The sequence below is a fragment of the Spermophilus citellus genome, assembly GCF_964194105.1.
Source record: "Spermophilus citellus genome assembly, chromosome: 6".
Classification (NCBI taxonomy): Eukaryota; Metazoa; Chordata; class Mammalia; order Rodentia; family Sciuridae; genus Spermophilus; species Spermophilus citellus.
In genome coordinates this window covers 8,678,922-8,703,976 of record NC_138187.1, presented here as the reverse complement: position 1 = coordinate 8,703,976, position 25,055 = coordinate 8,678,922, and the positions used below count along the sequence as shown (strand labels likewise).

At 52.2% G+C, this 25,055-nt stretch overlaps 1 protein-coding gene and 1 long non-coding RNA gene across 5 annotated transcripts in view; one reads left to right on the top strand and one right to left on the bottom strand.

The window, feature by feature from the left end:
* Nucleotides 1-21,120, top strand: part of RAB11FIP3 (RAB11 family interacting protein 3) — a 60,961-nt gene extending 39,841 nt beyond the window's left edge. The window contains exons 5-15 of one of the 3 annotated variants that reach the window (XM_081299840.1): nt 3,395-3,544; nt 5,332-5,466; nt 8,481-8,516; nt 11,401-11,494; nt 12,927-13,030; nt 16,669-16,809; nt 18,392-18,473; nt 19,141-19,278; nt 19,382-19,537; nt 19,661-19,801; nt 19,868-21,120. In XM_081299840.1, coding sequence (XP_081155966.1) covers nt 3,395-3,544; nt 5,332-5,466; nt 8,481-8,516; nt 11,401-11,494; nt 12,927-13,030; nt 16,669-16,809; nt 18,392-18,473; nt 19,141-19,278; nt 19,382-19,537; nt 19,661-19,801; nt 19,868-19,981 — 1,291 coding nt within the window. In that variant the 3' untranslated portion in view covers nt 19,982-21,120. The remainder of the gene's footprint in view (nt 1-3,394; nt 3,545-5,331; nt 5,467-8,480; nt 8,517-11,400; nt 11,495-12,926; nt 13,031-16,668; nt 16,810-18,391; nt 18,474-19,140; nt 19,279-19,381; nt 19,538-19,660; nt 19,802-19,867) is intronic. The other 2 variants (XM_081299841.1, XM_081299842.1) reach the window with 2 other exon arrangements.
* Nucleotides 16,713-25,049, bottom strand: LOC308652133. 2 transcript variants are annotated; one of them, XR_014022738.1, is made up of 4 exons: nt 24,982-25,044; nt 24,614-24,845; nt 22,954-23,553; nt 16,713-16,845 (listed from the first exon to the last, which is right to left on the bottom strand). It is a non-coding gene; the product is annotated as an uncharacterized lncRNA (long non-coding RNA). The 2 variants fall into 2 exon arrangements; XR_014022737.1 differs by lacking the exon at nt 16,713-16,845 and having other exon boundaries at nt 21,276-23,553; nt 24,982-25,049.
* Between the last annotated feature and the right edge of the window lie 6 nt (nt 25,050-25,055).

Below are 25,055 nucleotides of genomic sequence, written 5' to 3'. Positions count from 1 at the left end.
AGAGTGGTGTAGATGAGTCCTTAGCACCTGTGTTACGGAAACTTTCTCCTGCTTTGTTGTTCTGCCTTTCATTTTGAGGAGCAGGTGTTTTTATTTTATGATAGTATAGGTTATCCATTTTTCTTCAGCAAAATTAGCATCTTGCTTACTCCATAATTACTATGATATTTGTATCTGCTTTCTTTAAAGCTTGATTCTTTTGCCTTCATGTTCAGGTATGAACTTCTACGTAGCTGGCTTCTGTGTGTGGTGTAAGGTAGGGGTCATTGCCCAGAGAGACATCTACTGGAGCAAGTTGCCTTTTCAAGTCTCCCCTTCACCTATGGGTCCTATGAGGTGGCTATGTGGGGGCTGCTCTGTGCTGTCTTCCTGGGTCGAGGCCACTCTGAGCACCGAGCTCACTGTAGGGTGCAAGTCCTTTGGCTTCATTTTTCATAGTCTCTTTGATCCCTGGGGTCCTCCATATCTGCAAATATTGAGAACTAGCTGTGGTTTGGGGAGATGAGTTGCGACTGGGACGGTGATGGCTCTGCTGCACTTGGATGGATCAGCACTCTACTGTTGGTGTCTATCCTTGTACGTGACCTCACTCTCTGTTGCCCAGGTCCTTGGGTTTGGGTGTCCCATGTAGGTGTGCTGTTCTGGTGGAGGCCTGGAGGGATGTGCCTCTGGGGCTTCTGCCCTGTGGACATGGAGCAGCAAGTGCAATTGGCACCTTGGCTTGCAGCAGGACGGAGGGAAGGACAAGCGTAGAGGGGCACTGTGGTAAGGCCTGTTAACTTTGGTTACAGTGCTCTTAAAAAGTGTTCTGGGGGCTGGGGCTGTGTCTCAATATTGGAGCATGTGTCTTGCACATATGGGACACTGGGCTTGATCCTCAGCACCACATAAAAATAAATAAAGATATTGTGTTCATGTACTACTAAAAAAATATTTTAGGGACTGGGGTTGTGGCTCAGTGGTAGAGCGCTTGCCTTGCATGTATGAGGCCCTGGGTTTGATCCTCAGCACCACATATAAACAAACAAATAAAGGTATTGTGTCCATCTACAACTAAAAAAAAATTTAAAATATATTTTAAAAAGGGCTGGGGTTGTGGCTCAGTGGTAGAGCACTCGCCTGTGCAGGGACCTGGGTTCAATCCTCAGCACCACATAAAAATAAATAAATAAAGGTATTGTGTCCAACTGCAACTAAAAAATAAATATTTTTTTAAAAAAAAGGTGTTCTGGGCCTGCGCATTAGGACACACCTGTAATCCCAATGGCTAGGGAGGCTGAGGCAGGAGAATCTTGAGTTCAAAGCTAACCTCAGCAACTGCAAGGTGCTTAGCAACTCAGTAACACCCTGTCTCTAAATAAAATACAAAATAGGGTTGGGGATGTGGCTCAGTGGTCGAGTGCCCCTGAGTTCAATCCCCAGTACCAAAAAAAAAAAAAAAAAAAAAAAAAAAGTGTTGTTCTGATTCAAGTTAATTTGAATTAGGTAGTCAGAGGTGAGGAAATGCCAGACCTGGGAAATCCCCGGGTGAGGTTTGTCTTGGGAGGGTTCCTGACCTGCAATGTTAGCTGCATAAACAGTGTGGTGCCCTGAGGGTTGTAGGACAACAGGCCGGTGTCTGGTTTGGGACATGGTTTTTAGGAAATGCTGAAGGTGCAGGTATTAGAGGAACTTGCTAGTGACAGTGATCTGGTTGACCCTTAAGCTGATAGCTCCCATTTTCTGTGGACTCAGTGAAGGAAGAGTGTTTGGACGACCGAGTGCAAGATACCCTGTCACTCGCCCCTTCCTGAGGTGGAAGCAGGGCTCCTCCACCTGGGCCCAGGGCAGCTGCACCTGGCCCCATGGCCACGTGTGCTTGCCCCTGTGGAGTCCCCTCCCTTGTAGGGGTTCTCTCACAGGATCCAGGTGCCTGGCGATCCTGAGAAGCAGGAAACAATTGCCAGGGACCACCTCTTCTGTCACCATGCCCCACAAGGGGTCCACCTGTAGTTAGGGTGAGCCACGCAGTTCAGTTTCTGGGTGACTGGAGAACACACTCCACACAGTAGGCACAGGCTGTAGCACCCAGTGGAGGCTGGAGCTGTGTGTATAGAGCCCAAAGATGGTGTTTTCTCCTGTGTGCAGAGCACTGGGAAAAGGCTTACCTTAAAATATGTAAACTAGGCACAGTAACAGCTTAAAGTTAACTTGTAATAAATAGAACAATTAAAACAATATACTATAGCCAGGCATGGTGGCGCATGCCTGTATTCCCAATGGCTGGGGAGACTGAGACAGGAGGATTTCGAGTTCAAAACCAGCCTCAGCAATGGTGAGGGGCTAAGCAACCAAGTGAGACCTTGCCTCTAAATAAAATACAAAATAGGGCTGGAGGTGTAGCTCAGTGGTTGAGTGCCCCTGAGTTCAATCCCTGGTACCTGGGGGAAAAAAAAATACTTCGGTAAAAAAATATTTAATCCCAGCCACTCCAGAGGCTGCAGCAGGAGAATCCAAGTTCAAGGCTAGTCTAGGCGACTTAATGAGACCCTGCCTCAGAATAAAAAAATGAATTGACTGGGGATGCAGCTCAGTGGTTAAGAGCCCCTAGGTTAAATCCCCAGTTTAAAAAAATCCCAGGTGGAGGAGCCCTGCTCCCACCCCAGGAAGGGGCTGGGATTGTGGCTCAGTGTTAACAGCGCTTGCCTGGCACATGTGAGGCACTGGGTTTGATCTTCAGCACCACATAAAAATAAATAAATAAGATAAAGGTATTGTGTCCATCTTCAACTAAAGAAATATTTTTTTAAAAAAATTGTATATTTAAAATGTAGGAATTGCTTATTTCTGGAATTTTTCAGTTAATATTCTTGGACTCGGTTGACCTTGGTTGACTGAAACTTGGAGAGAGAGGCCATGGTTAGGATCTACAGAGAGCTCAGGGTGCTTCCTCTTCCTGGAAGGCTCCTGTGTCTGAGGCCCTGGGCTCACCTGGCTACCCAGGACTGGGCAGTGACGTGCGTGTCTTGTGGGTGTAAAACTGGGACTTGCTCCCTGTGGGGCACCATGTGGGCCTCCTGCCTGCTACTGGCATGCCAGTCCCTTGTGGTTCCCTCTGGCCAGAGGAGCGCTCTGCATTGCCCCTGAGCATCTCAGAGCTGGACCTGTATGGATCCTTTGCATGCGTGTGGCTCTGCTGGTGCCTGACACACAGCACGTGTCCTGTGAAGGAAGATGTGAGGAATCCAGTACATTCGGATGGTGCTGCTCTTTGTTTGTCAGGCTGAGTATTTTATTAAAATCAACTTCACCTGCTTCCATGTTCTCCCAGGACAGTGGAGCTGGGCTGATGGCTGGCAACTCACTTGTGGGGAGGTGTGGTTGTGCAGCCAGGTGGCCTCTGTTACCTTTGCAGGCCCCGCCCTCGCAGCCAGGCTGTCGTCATGGTGATGAGCAGCGAGGAACATTTTGAGGACTACGGTGAGGGCAGTGAGGCCGAGCTGTCCTCAGAGGCCCTCTGCAGTGGGGAGCTGGGCTGCAGTGACACCGCTTTCCTCACTCCCAGGTAAAGTGGCCCTGAGCTTACCCCCTCCCTCCCTTTTCCTGGGTAGTTATCCAGTGTCTCTGTTTTGGATTCTATATGTTGGTAAGAGAAAACTTTGTGTGTTCAAGGTGATGTCAAGTGCACCACACTCAGATTTTAAGTTTACATCTGGGTGGAAGTTGGCTGACATACCACCAATCACTGCAAACTTCTGAGGTCCCAGCAGCTCCAGGAGGCTTGAAGGTGTGCTTGGAACTTGACATGCCGGTTTCTTGGCACCTGGTCATGGACCACTCCATGGTCTGTGGCTTGGTTGGAAAGAGGTTTTAAAATCTCAAGCAAGTCCTCAGATACACTTGCTTGTAATTACCCAACGTTCCCAAACTCTCTGGAAAGTTGTGGCTTCGAATAACTGAACTATAACTCTTGGGGTGGGGGTGACACACGTACTTTCTCTTAGGGCTGTGCATGAGGAGATCCCAGCAGAGTTCAGAGTTGCCTGGCTTAACCTATTTGAGGACCTGAGTCTGCTAGAGGCTCCTATAGTTCTCCGCCACTGTCAACAGCAGAAGCTAAGAGTCTCTAAACCAGCAACCAGAAGAAGAGATTATTCCCTTGCCAGCCCTGTGGAGAGCAATGCCAGTAGGGCTGTTCCTGAAGCCACTGTGGGGTGGAGGTCCTCTGAGGTGTCCCTGGGGATGAGGCAGTGGGCTCATCCAGCTGAACTTGGCACTTCTGAGCCTGTATCTCTGTCCTGCTGTGGAGTTTTTTCCTTTTGTGTAGTTTGCCTCTTACCCAGAGTTTTCATTCAAAAGTATAACTTCTGTGCTACGTTTAATGTTTTCCTTTCCACCTTTCCTTAAATTGAAACTTCTAAAAGAATTTCCACTAGCCTGTGAGCCCTACTGCTCCAAGGATGACCTCCTAACTTCTGCTTCTAGTTGTAGGGACCCCCTGAAGCAAAGTCACAGGAGGTCAGTGAGCATCCCCAGAGTATGACATTCTGTTTCTCACAGTTCTCACACATGACAAACAAACAAAAAGCACGAACTGTAGGGCTGGGGTTGTGGCTCAGAGGTAGAACGCTTGCCTAGCATGCATTAGGCACTGGGCTCGATCCTCAGCACCACATGAAAATAAAATAAAGAGATTGTGTCCACTTATAACTAAAATATAAATACCTTTAAAAAAAAAAAAGCATAAACTGTAATCCCAGCAGCTCAGGAGGCCAAGGCAGAGGATTGCAAGTTCAAAGCCAGCTTTAGCAACTTAGTGAGGTCCTAAGCAACTTAGCAAGACCCTGTCTCTAAATAAAATATTAAAAAGGGCAGGGACGTGGCTCAGTGGCTAGGTGCCCCTGGGTACCAAAGAAAAGCACAGCCTGTGAGCAGCGCACTGTAGTGCATGGTTCTTGACACTGATGTGTAGAACGGTACAACAGGCCAGCTCCAGCTATGGTCAGGGCTTGCTGCCATGTTGGCCAAGAGAAAGCTGTGAGCTCCTTCACCTTCTTGTTGGTGAAAGTTTGTGCTTTACACTGAAGCCATTAGCTGCACCAGTACTGTGCGTTGTCCAGGATAGATCTGGCTAGTGGGCATCACCTGGAGCAAGAGGTATGTGTCACAGGCTCCTTTGGGTGATGATGAAGAAGAGCACACAGGCAGTCTAGAGAGCCAGAATGTTCTATGTCTGGTTCTTTTCCAACATGCTTTCATCCAGTGCCCACCTCATCCCCGGCCCTCATGTGGCATCACAGATAACCCGATAGGCCCTCCCCCTGTGCTGAACTGTCGCTTCTGTCTCTCTAGCTCCGACCCGCTTGCCTCAAAGCTACACAGCATCCTCACTGACGAGGCTTTTGAGTTTTACTGTAGCCAGTGCCACAAACAAATCAACCGCCTTGAGGACCTTTCTGCCCGCCTGAATGATCTTGAGATGAATAGGTAACGGATGCAGCACATGGCCTTGCTCTCTGTTCTGGGCTGAGGAAGACTCCCGCTGCCATAGCCCCTTGCTGGTGGCTCTGGTCTGGCCAATGCTGAGGACTACTTCCCAGGCCCGGCCCAATCTCTGGAGCAAAGGAGGGTATCCAGACAGTGGAACTCTTCCTGCAGCCTGGTCCTCCCTGCATGCTGTGAGCTGTGCTTGCTTTCCTGTTCCCTCTTCCATCTGCACGAATAGCCTCCTGGCCATTGTCTTCTTGGGGGAGGAAATGAAGGGTCCATTGTGTATGAGGTTGCTTCCCACATTTCACTAAGTGATTATCTTTAATTGAAATGGGAAATTTAAAGATTAGTCTTCAAAAGCATGTTTTTAAACGGCTTTTGGGAATGCCAATTTAGTCAGGGTTGTGTGTGCTCAGTAGGTCCGGCTCTGTGCTGCAGCCAGAGACCCAAATACAGGGGAAGCCCAGCTCTGCTGCTGTGTCTTAAACACCAGCCTGTAGCTGCCCCTTGGCCAGACCCCATTTGTGTCTCTTCCCTCCTGCTGTGGTTTACATCGCAGCCCTCCTTGTCCTGTCCTGTGAGCAGACCCAGCTTGGGTTGATGTTCAGGGAGCTCCTCCTGCCAGTTCCTCACAACTTCACAAACTCACCCTAGAAAAGTTGTTTTTGCACATGGGCAAGCCCTTAGGGTAGGCTGCTTTGAGGGATGGTTACTCATGAAGCTTCCCACAGCAGTCCCAGCTGATCAGAGGTGGTGAGTGACCACATGGGCTCCAGCTGGACAGACGCACTGTGGGCTATGGGAGGGTGGCAGAAAGGCAGACCTTCCAGCAAGAGTCCGTCAAGGCCACCTGTGCTTCCGGTGGAGCATGCCCTACCCTGCCTGTGCCTTCTGGGCTTCAGCTAGGTGGAGCCCTCCCGACAGTGGCCTCAGCGGCCCCACCTTCCCCTTGTCCACATCTGTGTGTGCTTAACTCTCCTTCCTGTGTTTCCTGCAGCACCGCACAGCATAGGCCCCAGCAAGTGCCAGGCACATTGGAGAGAATGGGGTAACCCAGCCTTTGTAGTCAATTGGCAGCATCAGGGAGCCAGGTGGGTCCTGGCAATGTTGTCAAGGCAGAGCAATCTCTGAGGGGCACTCCTGAGGAACCCGTCTCTGATGACTGCAGTGGTCCGCAGTTTGGAACTGGCCTCTACTTAGGGGAGCCCAGTTCTTACCCACCATGGTGTTCAGCTAGAAGTGCAGCTCTCGAAGAAGCCTTGGCTTGGCTGGGGAGGGCTGGTGTTCTTCCTGTGCAGAAGTGCCCCCTGCCAGAGAATGCATCTGAGTGCAGGCCTCTTGTGAAAGGAAATGTGTCTTGTCTTTCTCTTGCTGAGGATTCCCACGTGGAAGCCATCTGTTCCAATGCCAAGGACCTGCCAGAAGGTGGCCCTGCTTACCTGCAGGCCAGAGAACAGGCTAGGCTACCTCTTGGCATGGCTAGAAAGCCCTTCTCCTTGAGACAGGCTCAACTAAGGGGCACTGGTAGAGCCCAGGTCAGTCATCCAGGGCACAAGGAGTGGAGGTGGGCAGAGTGCTGCTGCTTGTCCTGCGGACCACCCTGCAGTGAAGGCATGTCAAGCTGCTTAGGCCACACCAGAGGTGTGGACAATGTCTGCCAATTCCTGTGCATTTTCCAAGTACCAGGAAGTCTGAGAAAACCATCCCTTTTGTAGAAACAGAAGTCTTCCTTATCCAGGGGTGTGTTTAAATCATGACCTCTGTTGCTGACTGCCTGTTCAGCTCTGAGGGTTGCTGGGTAGCCTGAGCAGTCCACCTTGGCCTGTTGTCAGAGAGTGTCAGGGATGCTAGGATTGCCCAACGCCAGCAGGGCCCAGTCAGGAGAGGAGCCACGTGGTGCCTCGAACGGGCAGTGTAGTGCTGAGCAGTGTGGCTGTGTGGCCAGAGAGCTCTGAGCAGGGCTGCAGGCAGCTGCCACCAGAGGCCAAGGGCAAGCTGTTGCCCACTTAGAGTGGGGTCTGGGCCTGTAACTGGGGCTGCCATCCCACAGGAATGTAGGCAACAGACTTCACAGGGGTGCTGCACTCTCGGGGATTGATGGGACCTGCCTTCTAGAACCTGCTGAAAATCACCCTGGCCACCAGGACAGCTGTTCCCCCGGAGTGGTCTTGTCAGAAGCACTTAGCTACCAGGCTGCTGGACAGTGTGCTCCAGAGGAGTGCCACCAGAAGGCCACTGGGAGGCACAAATGCTAAGGGACTAGGAGGAGCCTAGTTCTAGTGAACTCACTCTGTCTCTCCAGTGCCCTCTGCTGGCAAGATGTAATAAGAAACCCAAAAATGTGTGCTGGGATCCACCTACAAGCTTCAGAGCAAGTGTGAGGGTGAATTTGAGTCAGTGTGCAGAGCACTGACGGGGGGGAGGGGGGGGTCCCTCTTCAAGAAGCTGTAGCAGTGTGCCCTCCGCCTGCCACCATGCCAGGTGGGCAGCCCCTTTGCCTGGAGAATTATCTTCCTTGCCTGAGCTTTAGTCTGGCAGGTCACCCTGTAGGCTTCAGGAACCAGAGGGAGGGTGCATTTGGCCTTTGCCACTGTGGATCACTGAATTGGATGGACACTCACCCTGGGACTGGCCACCTCCCAGGACTCTAAGCCCCTGCCCACAGGTGTTGGGCCGGGGTGCTGCTGCCTAGGTCAGAACCACTGATGGGCCTAATGACCAGGCCTCTGGGCAGTCATTTGACTTCAGAGGTGCCTGAGGCAGGCTGTTGACCAGTGCTGTGGACAGACATGGTCCCCTGGCCAGCTCTGAGCTACAGGCTGGTTGCCTTATCAGGGTCTAGAGGGTGCTGCCGCACCATCCTCGCTGTCCTGCATGGGTGTCCTGTGACAGGGCTAGGGGGCTGGGGGCTGCATGCCTGCACCCACTATCTCCTCTGCCTGAGCTTCCTGCTTCCTGCTGTTCCTCTCTCTGGTCCTGACACTTTTCCTGTTTGTTTGGTTTTTGCACAGCCCAGCCAAGCAGCTGTCCAGCAGGAAGGTGGCAAGGTAGGCAGAGCCTCGACTGCTTGCTGACTATACTGTGAAATGCATTGATAATCTTAGTTTCAAAAAACATTTTTAAAAGCTTTTAACAGTTACTCTTCATGGGGGGGCTGGGGTTGTGGCTCAGTGATAGAGTGCTAACCTAGCGCAGGTGAGGCACTGAGTTGGATCCTCAGCACTGCATAAAAATAAATAAAAATAAAGGCATGGTGTCCACCTACAACTAAAAAAAAAAATATTTAAAAAAAAGAAAAATAAATTACTTCATGGTTTGGGATAGAAGTCAGTGGAGGGAATGTGTTGTGGAAAGAATGTCCAGGGCCATGGATTAGACTGGGCCCAGGACTGGGAAGTATAGATTAGGACTTTTGGGTGTTCCCTTGTTACTGTGTGCTCCCTGCCTGGGCTGGAGGACGCTACAGTCCCCCAGTGTATGCTGCAGATCATCTCAGAGACCCAGTGAAGGCCTATTGTCCCAGAGCCTGCTGCCCAGCCCATGCCTTCCTACAGTGTCTCTCCTGGCTTTCGTACTGTAGAAAGTTCTAGCAGGCCAATTCTGTGATAGTCTGAGATCCCCTGTGCAGGGTGTGGGATGTAAACACCCCTCCCAGGACACTGAGGTTGCTTACTTGCCTCCACAGCCAGCCCTTTGTGGAGGCCGGAGGGTTTCCCTCCCACCACTGCCCAATTTAGGCAGGACATCTCCAGGTCCTGGGGCATCTCCCCCATACCCCCAAGTTCCTTTGTTTCAGGGATCATATCACCTGGCTCTGTCCCCACCTTCCTTCCCCTTATCTCCATTTTTTTTTTTGCCTAGCACATCTTCCTGTGTTATCTTGAGAAAAGAGCTGCCAGGAGGTAAATCCCAGCCCCTTGGGAGTAGTTCTGCTCTGCCCATGTGGGGCCCTGGCTGTGAGTAATTTTCTTTTAGAAAGTTGGAAGCTGTTGCTTGGCTTCTGGGGCCAGGGTTGCTCCAGAGAAGTTTAATGTGTTTTTATTTTTGTTTCTTTGTGACAGTTTTTCCCTCTCGGGAAGCTTCTACAGTGTTTCTCTGTTTCTGAAGTTCAGAATTTTATGATGACTTTAATATTTCCACTAATTATAATGAGCCAAAGAGAAATGGGCCTGCTCCTCTTGGGTTCTGGCTGTCTTACTGCTCATGCCTCCTGCCTCCCTCTTCATGCTGCAGCTCCTATGGCCCTTGAGGCTTGGGCTCTGGAGCAGGCAGAGGTGTAGGTCTGCACCCCACCTTTTCTGGTTGAGAAGAACCTAGGGCTCTCAGGCACAGCCTGAATCTAGGATGTACATTCTTTAGCATGTCCACCTTAATGTCCCTGTCATTAGAGCTTTTTGTCCCCAACACATGGTGTCTGGTAGGACTGAGGAAAGAGAGGACCCACTCAGCCATGTCCTGTTGGCCTCCCACAACTGGGCCTAGCAACAGCTCTTGGGGCCTTGTGCCTGGACACATCCTGGGAAAAGCAGAGAGAGGCGTTTAACAAGCTGGAGAGGAGACAGGACTGGGCACAAAGGCTTCATCCTTTAAAGAACTTACTCTTACATCTTTCCAAGAACTTACTTACTCTTCCTCTATAGACATTCTTTGTTGTAAAATAGCCCTGCTTACAGGTATTGGCAGTTAGAGTTTACCTGCAGAGAGGCACACCATTCTGCAGTGAGTCTGTCTGCATATAAATTGCATGCACTCTATCACTGAGATGCCTCCCAGCCCGTTTTCTTTTAATTTTGAGGCAGGGTCTCACCAGGTTCCCCTGGCTGGCCTCCAGCTCAGCCCGCTCCTGCCTCAGCTTCCTGAGCCCTGGGCCATCAGATCCTTGGGAAGTGCAGGAAAGTTGTGATTTACTTTGCAGTTTTCAGTCTTTTGCATGTACATTCTAGCTGAAGTGGTAGGTTGTGTGCAGCCAGTGGTGGCTCTGTAACCTGGCAATGTCCCTCACCTCCCAAACCATTTATTGGGAAAGAGAGAAGTGTGCAGGCCCAGTCAATGCTGAAGAGGAAGCAGAACTCCATTGCTGATAAGCTGATGTAGGTTTTTAGTGTGATGGCTCTGAGTGTTCAGTTGGATCTGTAGTGCAGCTGTTGGTAAACATGGCCTCAAGCACATCTGAACGATGCCTAAAGATCCCCATTTCCCAGGAGAGAGGGGCTCATGGAGACTGAGCACTCTCTCAAGGTTACACAGCTCTGAGCCTGGATCAGTGCTGAGGGTCCAGAGTGTGGAAGGACATGGACACGAGGCTCTCTGTCTGCACAGCCCTGAGAACTATATGGACTCTTACTGAACTAGCATTTTCAGATTCACCACCCTGGTGTGAGGACAACAAAGTCAGGTGTCTCCTAGCCATGGGTGGGGCAACACCTGTGGGCATGACTGGACCCAGGTGAGGCTGAGCAAGACCCCCAGGGCCCATGCCTTTCCTTGGGACCCCTCACTGCCACTGCTGCAGGGAGAACCTTGAGCAACAGTGCCCATGCTGGAGCCCAGGGCCAGAGTCAGTGTCTGCCAGCCTGCTCAAGGCAAGCATGCTTCCTGTCCTGGTGTGGGTGACGTCAGGTTTTATTGCACCCAAGTACAAAGTACCCTGCTCCCGTTAGCTGCCGTGGAGGTCCTGTTCTATCAGGCTCCAGAGAGTGCTGGGAGGACAGAGGCCACTGAGTGCAGCCTGCTCACTCCTGGCCCTTCGGTAAAGGCCACAGCCGGGAGCCCCTAGCTCAGTGCTGGGCCAGGAGTCTGCCGCTCCAGGGTGGGGAGGCTTGTGCCCACTATGCTATCTGCCTTTCGGAGGGACACGCAGGTGCTTGTGTTTGAAGAGCTTGTCATTTGGTTTTCCCTCTTCTTTCCTCTGCTATTGATTCTTTTCCATAGGTACCTGCACCAGTCGGGGGCCCTGACCATGGAAGCCTTAGAGGACCCTCCCCCAGAGCCTGTGGAGGGTCCAGAGGAAGACATTGCTGACAAGGTGGGTCTTGGGCACTGGGGACTAAGGACCAGGAATAGGTGAGTAGTAAGTTCCCTCAGAGGTTTAGCGGCCATGGGGTAAAAGTAGAGCTTTTGATGGTTCATGGGTGGAGCCGAAGAGAGTGGGACTGAGCAGCAGAAGCCATTCACCTTCGTGCCCATGTCTCAGGCAGCACACAAGTGCCTGTGTGGACGTGTGTGGGTCAGTTTGGGGGAGTAGCATTAAGGGACGCACAGTTTCAGTTCATCAAGCATGTAGAGGCGGGGCCAAGGGTGCTCAGGGATCAGGAGGAGAAGCACAGCCAGCAGTACCAGGAGTAGGCTGTTTTCCCCAAGGGTCTCTCCTAGAGTGGAGTAGAACAAGCAGAGCAGGGAGCTTCACCATGGTCAAGGCCCCTGGTTCCAAGGCCAGTATGAACCTCAGGCAGGTGGCAGCTGCTACCTACTGTACCCTGCCTATTGCACCTGACTTCTTCTCCTCTGCATGCCATCTCCTGCACCTGATCTTGCCTCCTCTGCATGTTCCCTGCCTCTTCTGCACCACTCTTCATCTCCTCTGTACCACATCTCACCTTCTGCACTCCAACTCACCACCTCTGTGTGTTTCCTGCCTCCTCTGCATATTCCCTGCCTCTTCATACCTCTTAACCTTCTCTGCACCCTACCTCAGGTCCTGTGCATGCCCCCTGACTCTGTAGCCCTTCTCCATGGCAGCTCCACCTCTTCAGCTCTGCACCTTTCTGTGAGTCCTTCCTCTGCTTACCTTCATTCCTTCTCCTACCTGTGCATGTGTGTTATCTCCCATCATGTGAGCTCCCTGAGGGACAGAGGGCTTCAGAAATAGGCCTTGCTGCTGGATTTGATAGTACACATCTGTAATCCCAGCAGCTCGCGAGGCTGAGGCAGGAGGATCGCGAGTTCAAAGCCAGCCTCAGCAATGGTGACGCGCTAAGCAACTCAGTGAGACACTGTCTCTAAATAAAATACAGAGTAGTGCTGGGGATGTGGCTCAGTGGTCCAGTGCCCCTGAGTTCAATCCCCAGTTAAAAAAAAAAAAAAAAAGAAAAGAAAAGAAATGGGACTTTCTGTCCCCAGGCACCCAGACCTCCTCCATAGGCTATATCTGGCAGAGCAGGGACCCCCACTTACTTGTAGAGGGAGCTGAGCCTTGCTATCCCATGTGCCATTTAGAAGGGTGCTCTCAGGGCTCCGAGGCATTGGACCCCTGATGATGACCTGTGTCCTTGTGCTATGGAGGTGAGCGTGGCCCTAGGGGGAGCTGCACTGTGGTGATTATGGAACAGTCTCCAAGAACCAGGTAGACCCAAGTCCAGTGGATAAACAGCTGTGGAAGTCCTGTGCTGCCCCAGCCTGTCCCCTGGTGCAGTTCTTCTGCCTCTGCTTGCTCCTCAAGCCATCATTTTGTTATCCAGGTTGTCTTTCTGGAGAGGCGGGTGTCAGAGCTGGAGAAGGACAGTGCTGCAGCCGGAGAGCAGCATGGTCGGCTTCGGCAGGAGAACCTACATCTGGTGCATAGGTGAGTCTTCCTGCAGCCCCCTCTGCTCCCTACCCATACCTTCTCTGCCTCATAAGGTATCCCTGGAGTTGCTGGATGGGCACCTGTGCATGGCTCAAGGGCCATGACTTACTGGCCTGAAGCTCTGTTGAGTGATCTGTAGCAGGTGTCCAGGGCCTCGACACACAGGGCATCCTAGGATCAAGGGACCTAGGATGTGATGCTTAGTGGGGAGCAGTTGGAGGTGGAGAGCACAGTTTAAAATCCTAAGGAGGGGCCAGGTATGGTGGCACACTCCTGTAATTCCAGCAGTTCAGGAGGCTGAGGCAGGAGGATTGTAAGTTAAAAGCTTGGAGGATCACAAATTCAGCAACTTTGCAAGGCCCTGTCTCAAAATAAAAAATAAAAAGGACTGGAGATGTTGCTTAATTGTGGAGTTCTCCTGTTTTCAATCTCTAGTATTCCCCAAAAAATCATAAGGAAGGCTGGACACAGTGTTGCATACCTGTAATCCCAGTGATTTGGAAGGCTGAGGCAGGAGTATCACACGTTGGAAACTAGCCTCAACGACTTAGTAAAACCCTGTCTCAAAATAAAAAGGGCTAGGGTCATATCTCAGTGGTAGAGTATTCCTGGGTTCAATTCCCAGTACTGCAAAACAACAATAACAAACACCAGAATAGGCCCAGGACATGGCTCAACACAGAGTAGAGTAGATGTTTTGCCCACTTGAGGCCCTGGGTTCTATCTCCAGTTCCAAAACAAACCCACAAAGAGATATATCTTTTCATGGTGGATTTTACCCAGAGCCTTTCTAGGTCAGTTTTCTGGAGAACTTGGAGGCTGGCTCAGGGTCAACCTATAGCCAGTGGGCTGTCAATATGGCGTCACGTTCCTCACGACTAAAACACTCAGGGTCATTCCAGATGAACTTGGCTGCACGAAATAATCACACAAGAGACAGAGATTTTTCTTTGGGGTCCTGTGATGTCTCCTCTGACCTTAAGGGTCTGCAGAAAGAGAGAGAGAGAGCACGAGCTGAACCCTTTTATTGAGGAGAAGCCATTCAAATGAAGCAAGGGGTCAGGTTTCAGGGGGTTGAGTCTAGCTTTGTGATATCTGCTGTTAGCAAGTTGACTGACATCTAGGAAGGCCACACCCAAAGGCAGAGTAAGAGAAGGGGGACACACAAAGGGAGCTTCCATGGAACATTCTATCCCAAACAGGGCAAAGGAGTAGTATTACAAAGGAATAGATGAGTGTAGCTCAATTCCAGGGGTGACCCGCCTATGTCTGAAGACACGCCCTCAACTTCCTGGACCGGGGCAATGTCCAGGTTACCACAAGATGTAGTGACTGGTCAAAGCCTCTCCGCTCCAGGATGGAAGGCACAAATCATTCAGAGTGGCTCGCTCCCCTCAACTTAAGATCCCGTTTCTGGAAACTCACTTGAAGTATTCCCATCATAGCATTGGTCTGTGCATGGAGCCTGTAGCTCCTGGTCACTGTGCAGCCCACATCCTCTGCAGGCCCTCGCTCACCCTCACACTCACCAAATACAGATGTATCTTCCTTTCACAGATAAGAACACTGAATCTGAGAGCTCAAATTTGCCAGGGCCTCAGAGATAGCAGGTGGTCTCTGGGGCTTGGACACAGTATGTGCTGGAGGAGGTCAGGGGCCCTGGGCAAGGGCAGGGCCTGCATTGGAAGAGCAGGCCAGGGCCATCTTGCTGGACATAGTTTCCCTCTAGAAGACTGTGGCTGTAGCTGTTGCTCAGTAGCAGGAAAGCAAATGGATGTGACGTACAGCCAGTCAGGAAGGGGCAGGAGCCCAAGAGGGTCTCCCAAGAGGCTCTTGTGGGCCCATGGGAGAGATTCTTTGAGCCACCCCATTACCAGGCTGCCAACCACAGCTGTACTTGAGCCCCAGGCTAGAACTCTATCCCTCTGAGCCTGTTTCCTCATAAACCACTTGATCCAAGTAATCATGAGGGAACAGTGGACTCATGTTGTAACCCAGGCCCTCCCTAAGCACAACTCACGCAAGGTAGAAACTCATAGCTGCTGCTGTGGGTTAGGTTGTGGCTCAGTTGTAGAGTGCTTGCCTAGCATGCGTGAGGCACTGGGTTCAATCCCCATCACTACATAAAAATAAACAAAATAAAGGTATTTGTCCATCTACAACTAAAAATATATATTTTTTTTAAAAAAAAGACTGCTGCTGTTCAGGAGCACTGAGTCAGGACTTGCCTTCTATCACAGCACAGGTACACGTTGCCATGTGGAGTGCCAGCCAGCACTGCTGCAGAAGGGAATGGGGGCCTCAGGTGTGTGGCGTCTCTGAGAGGGTGCATCCTGAGCCTTCCCTGGAGACCCTTTCTACTTGCCCACCCCCTGAACCAGGGTACCCTCTCACATCCACCCTGGTAATAGTGAGGCCCCCTTTCTGGTATAGGGCGCTTGCCTTCTGGGGTCTCTGAGTACTCAGACCTGGGAGCATTGTGCCCGTGCAGCTTTTTCTACTCTGTGCCCCTTTTCTCCGTCCTCCCTGCACCTGTGCAGGTTGCCCTTGGCGTTTCACATCCTGCTGTGTTGTGTCTCCAGTGCTCACTGTTTACTCCTTGACTTCTGGTCCCACTTGTGCTACTTGCTTCTGAGGATGATGATTCCTGGGAGCTGCCTACTCAGGCTGCTGGGAAGCCAAGTTCTCTTGTACCTCAGTTGGCTCCAGAGCTGGCTAACCTGTGCAGGTTTTCAGCCTTTGCCTCTGGACAGTGTGTCTGTCAGCTTCTGGGGACTTCAAGAATTCTTTCCATGTCATCTCTTTCTCATTTCTTTCTCTCAATGATAATATCCTCTTCATTTTCCTAATTTCAGACTTTGTTTTTCTGTGCATTTTTCCTTTGTATTATCTTCAGGTTTTCTTCCTCAACTCTTCTATTGAGTTTAAAACTTTTTTTCCTGTTTTAATTTTCTTTTTATTCCTTTTCTGAGTGGGGCTGGGGATTGAACCCAGGTCCCTCAGCCCTGTTTTTAGTTTCTAAGAGTTAGGTTTATCCACTCCTCCTACCGCAGACCTCTAGTTTTTCTTAGAGCATTTGGCCTGGAACTGGCCACCGTGGGACCTGGTTCTCTGTATATTCCAAAGCTTCCTTTGCTATCTTCACTCTCACCCACCAAAGAGGATCAGAGAAGCATGTGACAGGGGCTTGGACACAGTATGGGCCTTACTGTGCATGGGCAGGGCCTCTGGTGCTTCCCTAAGATGACCAACCTGTCCTGCAGGTGGTCATGGAAGGAGCCAGGTCTCAAGACCTGCAAAGGGCTGGTCTCCTTCTAGCTGTGTCCCCTCTGTAGCCTCTGCACCAGATGTGCCCAGCACCGAGTCCTGGACCTGGCCGAATGTGGTGTGGACCTCACCATGAGCTGACCATGCTGCAGTGAGAACCCATGCTCACCCTGTTGGAGTCTGTGCTCAGCCATTATGTCCATTTGCTGCAGAATGCTGTGGCCCTTGGACTCTAGTGCTTTCTGGCCCCTCCCCCAAGCCTCATGTATCAGATCTACAGGGCAAGCAGATGCCAGGGTTAGGACAGTGCCCTGGGAACAGGCACCTGGGAGGTCTGAAAAATACTGTCTCTTCCCCTTTGCATTCAGAGCCAATGCCCTGGAGGAGCAGTTGAAGGAACAGGAGCTCAGAGCCCAGGAGATGGTCCTGGAAGAGGCCCGGAAGCAGAAGGAGCTCCTGTGCAGGATGGAGCGAGAGAAGAGCATCGAAATTGAGAACCTGCAGGCCAGGTAGGTGAGGCATCCAGAGCAGAGAAATCCACCAACCTGAAAGGGGAAGGGATCCAGAGAAGTTTAGTTGTAGAGTACAGGGAGCCTGAGAGGAGAACCTTAGAACTCTTCTAAAGCCTCCAACATGCATCCAGAGACTGCAGCATGTCAGCTTCTATAGACCTGTCCCACTCACAGATCCCTGTAACACACACCCCAGCCAGAATCCCAGGAATTTGGGGAAGTCAAGGCAGGGAGATCTCAAGCTCCAGGCTAGCCTAGGCAACAGAGACAAACCTGTCTTTTGTTAAAGGAAATGGACAGGATTGTTTCTATGTACACTTGGAATTTACAGTGTCATTACTGGTACATTTACAAATACTGTAGAGGGGAGCCAGCAGGTAACTGACCTGGCACATGCATGCACCCACTAATGGGTGATGTCAGAGGCACACTAGGCCAACTGAAAGATCTCTCAGTGGCCAGAACTGAGCCACCTGAGCAGCACAGCTGGCAGTCCTGCAGGAGCACAACCCCAGGTGCAGACTGGACGTGCAGCATGGTGCATAGACGATCAGTTGATAAAAACATCTGAGAAGACACAGCCCTCATTTCAGAGGATTCTAGAGAGTTTCCCTAGACACTCCTTCCTGGAGGTGGTGTGGGTCCCTCCTACTCTGAGCCTCCACTCAGGGACTGGTTCTCTAAAACGGAGTGGGCAGGAAGCAGCAGCCTGGCAGAGGGGACACCCAGCAGCCGTACCTTAACCAAGTGACCCATGTGAGTGTCAGGAATGGTGTGACAAGACGGGCTCTACATGGTGATAGGGTCTTGTCTTCCCAAACCCATTGCCCCAGAAAACATCAGACAGAACCAACCAAACATCAGAGAGACCCAACGTGAGGGATGTGCTGGGACTTCTGCGCACTGTCAGGGTCATGAGAAAGCAGGGGAGTCAGGGAGACTCAGACCAGGGGACTAATAAGACATGAGGACTGATGCCATGGGGGTCCTTGGATGGGGTTCTGGGCTTTGGTGGGAAATCCATAGCATGTGTGGTTTTGTTGAAAGTATGGCTCAGACGGGCATGTTGGCACATGCCTGTAATCCCAGCAGCTCAGGAGGCTGAGTTAGGAGGATCCTGAGTTCAAAGCCAGCCTCAGCAACTTAGCAAGGTCTCAAACAACTCCAGCAAGACCCTGTCTTTAAATATAAAAAAGGGTTGGGAACATGGCTTTTAGTGGTTAAGAACCCTGGGTTCAACCCTTGGTACCCAAAAAAAAAAAAAAAAAGGGAAAGAAAGAACGGCCCAGCTGAGTGTGGGCCATGATGAAGGTACCCCAGGATGAGCAGTGGCACCAGGAAGGAAAGGGAGCAAGCAGGCCCTTCGGACACTAATTTTGTTTGAAACTCTCTGTGAACCTAGTGTTCCAAACCCAGTATTTAGAAGCATTTGTGGGCTACAGAGAAGCTTCAGCCTTGAGTGTTCATGTGGGGTCAAGACTGGCCACTGCCCCTAGGAGGATTCATCCAGATACTAGGCCCTCCCTGCCCTTAGAGGTATATTTTCAGGAGAGTGGTCCAAGCTGTTGTTACGCTCCAGGCTGCAGCAGCTGGACGAGGAGAATGGTGAGCTGCGGTCCTGCACGCCCTGCCTGAAGGCCAACATTGAGCGTCTGGAAGAGGTGAGCCCCCAGTCCGACTGTAGCTGGGGGTCCTGGCCCCACCCTACTCCAGCTGCCCCTCTGCCCTCTGCTCTTGACACCAGCAGGGGAGCCAGGAGGTACTGTCAGGGCCTCTAGAGTGGGGAGCTGCTGCCAATTGTGGAGTGACAGCACCTGGCCTGTTCTGTGTGAGGAGCTGCCCTTTTCTGGAAGACACGGGACCTTACCTGGCCTCCAGCTCTCCCATGGACTCAGATCCCTGGGGTCCACAGATTCCCAAGGATCTGAGTGAAGGGATGCCCCTCCTCCTTAGATATGCAGGCAGAGGTGAGAGTGTGTCTGTGTCACAGCTCCCCTCCTGTCTTTCCTCCTTGAGTGCCCTCTGGAAAGCTCTGAAACCAGAGGATGTTCCAGGATCACTTGGGGTCTGGCTTGCATGAACCAGAGGTGCCAGGATAGAGCTTCCCACAGCCATGATTTAGGTCCCATCTATACAAAGGTCCTTCTCACCCTGCCTCTTGATAAGTTGCCATTGTAGCCTGTGTGTGCCTTGGCCCTAAGATAGGGCAGCCTTGAAGGCTTAGGCACAGCTCTGCAGAAATTGATCCTAGGGCTACTATGCTGGGGTGGATTGGGAGCGGGTCTGGGGTGGGCTCTTCGTGCACATGAATGGTGCCTGTTTTCATAGGAGAAGCAGAAGTTGCTGGATGAGATCGAAGGGCTGACGCTGCAGCTCAGTGAAGAGCAGGAGAGCAAGAGGAAGATGGGGGACAGACTGAGCCATGAGCGGCACCAGTTCCAGAGAGACAAGGAGGCAACCCAGGAGGTGAACAGAGCCACTGTCCCTTTCTCCACCTGCCCTGTCACATGTGGTGTGCTCCCCATGCATGGCTTTCAGCTGCTAACCGGTGCCCATGATTTCCTTACAGCTGATAGAGGACCTGCGCAAGCAGCTGGAGCATCTGCAGCTCCTTAGGCTGGAGGCTGAGCAGAGACGGGGCCGCAGTAGCAGTCTGGGCCTGCAGGAGTACAACAGCCGCACCAGGGAGAGTGAGCTGGAACAGGAGGTCCGAAGGCTCAAGCAGGTATGGCTTGGACTCCCGCCCACCCTGCCTGGAAGCTTTTGGAAGGCTGCTGAGCTCGGGTCCCTGTCTTAGCCCAGCCCCCAACAGGGGCCAGGGCCACATGTGACGCTGCTGTGTCCCCAGGATAACCGCAACCTGAAGGAGCAGAACGAGGAGCTCAACGGGCAGATCATCACCCTCAGCATCCAGGGTGCCCGGAGCCTCTTTTCCACAGCCTTCTCTGAGTCCCTTGCTGCGGAGATCAGCTCGGTGTCCCGTGACGAGGTAAGGGCCCTGCCTACCCGTGCCCATGGTCTGCACGTCCCATGCTGACTTGTGCTCTCCCCACAGCTCATGGAGGCTGTCCAGAGGCAAGAGGAGATCAACCTCCGCCTGCAGGACTACATCGACAGGATCATCGTGGCCATCATGGAGACCAACCCGTCCATCTTGGAGGTCAAGTAGTCCCTCCAAGACCAGCCTGGCTGCTCAGTCCTCCACCAGCACCCAGAGAGCCCCTCACACCTTGAGGAGCTACGCCCAGGCAGTGGGGCTGCAGAGAGTGCACAGCAGTACCAAGGAGGGAGAAGGAGAGCCCCCAGCCTGTAGTCCACAGTGGACAGGGAGGGGGCAGGGCCTCTCAGCCTCTGTGCAGTGTCATGGCAGTCTCAGGCTGGGGCAAGTCCCTCTGACTCCCTCATGACAGACCCCTCTTCCCACCAGGGCTATGACAGCCACACAAGCACCCTGACACATCCAATCCTGGTTGCTCCAGATGGACCCCCTGTATGGGACAAGGTGGTGTGGGAAGGACAGGTGGGTGAGGCTGACACGTGCAGGGTCTGGCTATGAGCCACAGGCCCCTAGTGCTCTCCTCCCCAACTGCTCAGGACATCACCCAGCCAAATGCCACCTCGATCCAGCTTTAGGCCCAAGGGCCTCCAAGCTGTGCAGCCATCCCATGGCCTGACCCTTGCTGCAGTAGCCCTCAGGGACTCTTGACTCTTATGCCAGGACTGGGGCAGGAGCCCACTGAGACTCTTTGCTCTGAAGTCAGGACTTGGGATCCCGACTCTGGAACTCATTGCATGGATGGTGGACAGTCCTGTCCTGACTCCCAGGTGCAGGGGCCACTTCTCTGGGTGTGGCCTGCCTTGGCCTCCTGGAGCAGTCCTCCCTAGGCGGACTGCCATCGCCTTGGGTGAAGTCAGATTTTTTTGGCCCCGGTCCAGGATCTGAAACCTCATGGCTCTGACTTAAAATCGCTGTTCTTCCTGAGGGTGCAGGAGGGCAGGGAAGCAGGCTTTCCCAGGACTTGAGCAGTGGCTCCTTACAAGCTGCTGGCCCATAGCCTGTGGAAGTGAGTGCGTGCCTTGTGCACCTGCAGCCCTGCGCCTCCACGTGGCCCTCCACACTAGAGCTTGTGTGGCCCTGTGTTGTACAGTTTTGGGGAAAGCCTCGGGTGTAAATCAATGTAAACTTGGAGGAGAGATTTTTCTATCATGTAGAGTAGGTATTTTTTATAGATTGAAGGTTGATCAATTTTTTAATACTTTACAGAGAGAAAACTATCTGTGTATACACATAAAATATATATATATATATATATGTATGTATAATATATAAGTACTGGAGCCTGCCTCTCTGTGCCCAGGTCCTAGCCCTGACATGACCGTGGCCTGTCCTGCTGGCCACCAGCAGTGCTGGGGCCACAGACACGCTTCCAGAAGACACACCAACCAACCTGCACGCTGCTTCTGTTCCCCAGAGAAATGGCTCTTCCTGCCAGGAAGCAGGAGGGTGGGAGACCAGGAGGGTCTTGCCCTATTTGTCAAGCCACCACAGATTAAAGCTGTTACCATACACACAAACTCTGTCCTCCAGCAGGTGGTGGGCTGGGGTGTCCCTGGGCCAGGCCCTGACTTCCCCCAGGTATCTGGGGACATTGATCAGACCTCACAAAATCTTGACTCTGCAGCTTGGCCAAGCCCTTCCCCTTACCTAATGCTCCATGACAGCAAGGGCTCCAGGCTGGGCCACCCCCAGGACTCAGCCATTGTGGGTAGGGTCTGGATCTTTAACTCACCCTAGAAAAGTGCCCTGCCTCAGGGGTGGGTGTGGTAGGACAGGCCCCAGGCTATTTTCTTCAGCTACTATCCAGGTAAGATGTGGCCTGAGTGCAGCCCAAGCCTCCCCTGAGGCCACACTAGGCCTCTTCAACCCCTGGGCTGGTGAAGGTCCCAGCATATTCCTTATTATTCCAAAGAAGGAATTTGGAGGACTCCACAGAGAGGATTTGGACTTTTTTTTTTTTAAGAGAGAATTTTTTCAATATTTATTTTTCAGTTTTCGGTGGACACAACATCTTTATTTTTTAAATTTTTATGTGGTGCTGAGGATTGAACCCAGCGCCCTGCGCATGCCAGGCAAGCGCGTTACCGCTTGAGCCACATCCCCAGCACCGGGTTTGGACGTTTTTATTATTCGTGTGCCTATAAACAGGGAACCATCTAAGTGTGGGTTTCTGCAGATGCTTTATGCACACTTGACCATCTTCACAACCATGGTCAATCTGCTTCAGTCCCTACCTGAAGACTGGGGAGGAGGGAAGGGACCTATTCCTTGCCCTCCCCATGGTTCAACTTCTTAGTTCCCCTCCAGGAACAAGCCTTCTAGGCACAGACTGGTATCACACCCCGCTGAATTGCAAGTCTCATGGTGTCCCTATCCCTGAGATGCAGCCTGTCAAGGATCAACAAAGGGTAGGGCCATGCCAGGTGGTGAGAGGAACACCCCAAGGCAAAGAACATTGAAGGTTGTGGCCCCAGGATGGACTCCAAGAGTTCTGAGGATAAGTGCTATGTCTGATTGGAAGGCAGTCATGTCTGATATCCCCTTGAAACACCTACCCAACCTAGGTGTCCCTGGAGCAGCAAATGGCACACCTGCAAATCTCCACCACCCTCACACTGACCTGCCTACTTGCCCACTGGTCAGACACAGATGGAGAAACTGAGGCTTAGAGAGGCTGAGGAATGATTTGTAATTACTACCCCAAGAATGTTAAAATTCTTGAGTTATCTTAAGCATTATAAGAATTTATCCTTTTTTTTTCCTTTTGGGTCAAACTCAAGCCTAATACATGCAAGGCAAGCCCTCAACCACTAATCTACATGCCCCACTGGGTTCTGCTGACTTCTCAGCTTCCACTCTTCCCAGAGCTGGTAACTTAAAGGGATATAACCTGGCCTACAGGGGGGCTCCAAGTACCAGAGCCTCTGGCCCAGGACTCCTGGACACTTGGGTAGAACTGAAATAGAAATTTGGGATCATGGACACATCAGAGGCTGAGTTTCTGCCTGCAGGGGTATGGTCTGCCCTCCCATCTATCTGGGCTGCCCATGGGATCTGCCTGATAAAGCAGGGCCCCAATCTACCTGAAAGCTAGGAGCAGGAGCCTCTCCACCATGGGCTGGCAGCTTCTTAGTTCCATGTTCACAGTCCAGTTGGCCCCACCAAGAGTCACTGGGATTGCTGTGCTGGCCCTCTGGAGTGTCCAGCTCAAAGAAGACAAGCACTCGCTTGGAACATGGTGGGGAAGGTGGGTATAAGAGCCATTGTTAAATGAGGTTCCCAGAGACCGCTGCTGAGAAGGGCCTGCAGGTGGGCAGGAGCAGGCCCAGGTCCACTGGGAGCTCACCTGAAGCATGTTCCTGGAGGAGAGAAGGCCTTCAGTCCTTTAGGAGACCTCAACATGTCCTGCAAGGATGGGGGCCACTCCTTCCCTGCAACTGTGCAGTGGCCTGGTCAGGATGTCTCTGGTCAGCTCTTAATGCTGCACAGAGCCCCTGCTTAAGTCTTTCAAGTCTTGGTCCATTCTCTTTGATGGGAAAGCAGAGGCAAGGCTCAGGCTCAGCAGGTTTGAGTGACTGGTTAGGCCCATCCACTTGCTGAAGGCCCACAGGGCAGGGATTGGCCAGGGCCAAGAACTCTGTTCTCTTTACATGAGGTTTTATTCTTTGACACAGTTGTGTGGCCTACAAAGTGGGTAGTCATGATAGGACAAATCTGAGCTTGGGACCAGAACCTCTCATGCCCTCACATCAGGCTCACAGAGTGCCCACCCCAAGAACCTCGGCTCTGATGGCATCTGGGTCTCACTACTGCTGACCCCAGAAGCCTGCACATATTGGGCCCCATGCTAATCTGGGGAAGATACTGGCTGCTGCCGCAGATAGCCGCCTCCAGTCCTCCACCAGCTGTCTTGTGGCAGCAGCTCAGGTCTGTCCCCTTTTCTAAGTTGTCCTCAGGCCAGGACTTCACTAGCACAGAGCAGAGTCAACCTGATGAGGCAGTGCCTCAGAACACTCAGGATGAATGCAGATGACCAGAGATGCGCCCTGTTCTGTCCCTCCTTGCACAGCCAACATCTTAACAGTATCAAGACTGCTCCTCATGCGCTTTCTCCCATGTGAGGACAGTTATTGTGCCTGTCCTCCCCTCACCTCCACAGTCTGGCTCAGGAAACCAAGCAGTGAGCTAACAGGAACCTCAACCATCAGGTATTCCTTCAGCTGCTTCTCTGGCTAGGAGGCCACAAGACACATACTACTCTGCAGGCTGGGCCGCTAGCCTCTGGCCAGGGAGCCACCCAGGTGGTACCCAACAGGCTGGGGAGGGAAGGGGCCCACAGCCACTGAGAGCCCATCCACAACTCCATCTTCTCACATGGAAGCCAAGAGCCTGCCCAAGTCACATGAGAGTACCCATTAGTGTCCCTTAGTTCCCTGACCGGGCAGCCTGTTGGCCTGAGGTGGGTGTATCTCCTACCTCAGGGTGCCCTGGTGTGGACTGCCTAACCCTCAGCCTGGGGCTGATTGATTCCAAATAGACGGAGGTGACCGCCTTATCACAAGCATCACAGGACAGATAAATCTGTCACCTCAAGGAGGCTAGAGTCTATCCTGACTGCCAAAAGCACCATCCTCCCCATCAGGACAGGTATCCCAGAGAAGTATCTGGAGAGTCTGATGGCGCAACTTTGGCTCACTGGCTCTCCTGAAGTATGAATATCCTCCCAGGAGCATGATCTTGTACCTGCAGGTCCTACTGTGATGGGTTCAGACTTTATGGAGCAAACTTCACTCTCTCACTGGTAAAACACCGTCATCCTGCTACAAAAATGGACCACAAGCAGCAGCTCTCCCGAGGTCCAGGTAGGCCATCCTTCTGGTCTCCCTCTTCTGCAAGGTCCCTGGCATGCTCAGATACCTTCAGCTACACTTACTGGCTGCAGCTTCTGCTCCCTGGCTCCTTCACAGCTATCCTGCTGCAGAGAACAAAGGACCAAGCCGCCTGGAACTCGCCCGAGCCCGACCCCCAACCCCCGCTCCGCAGCAGCGGACCCCCGACCCCAGCTCCGCAGCAGCCGACCCCCACTAGGGCGAAACAGGTCTCTGACTCACAAAGGACCCCAGACCCCGGGTCCTCAGGGCCGGAACACGTCTGTAGCGCGCGCAGGCGGAGCTCCCGGCCTGCC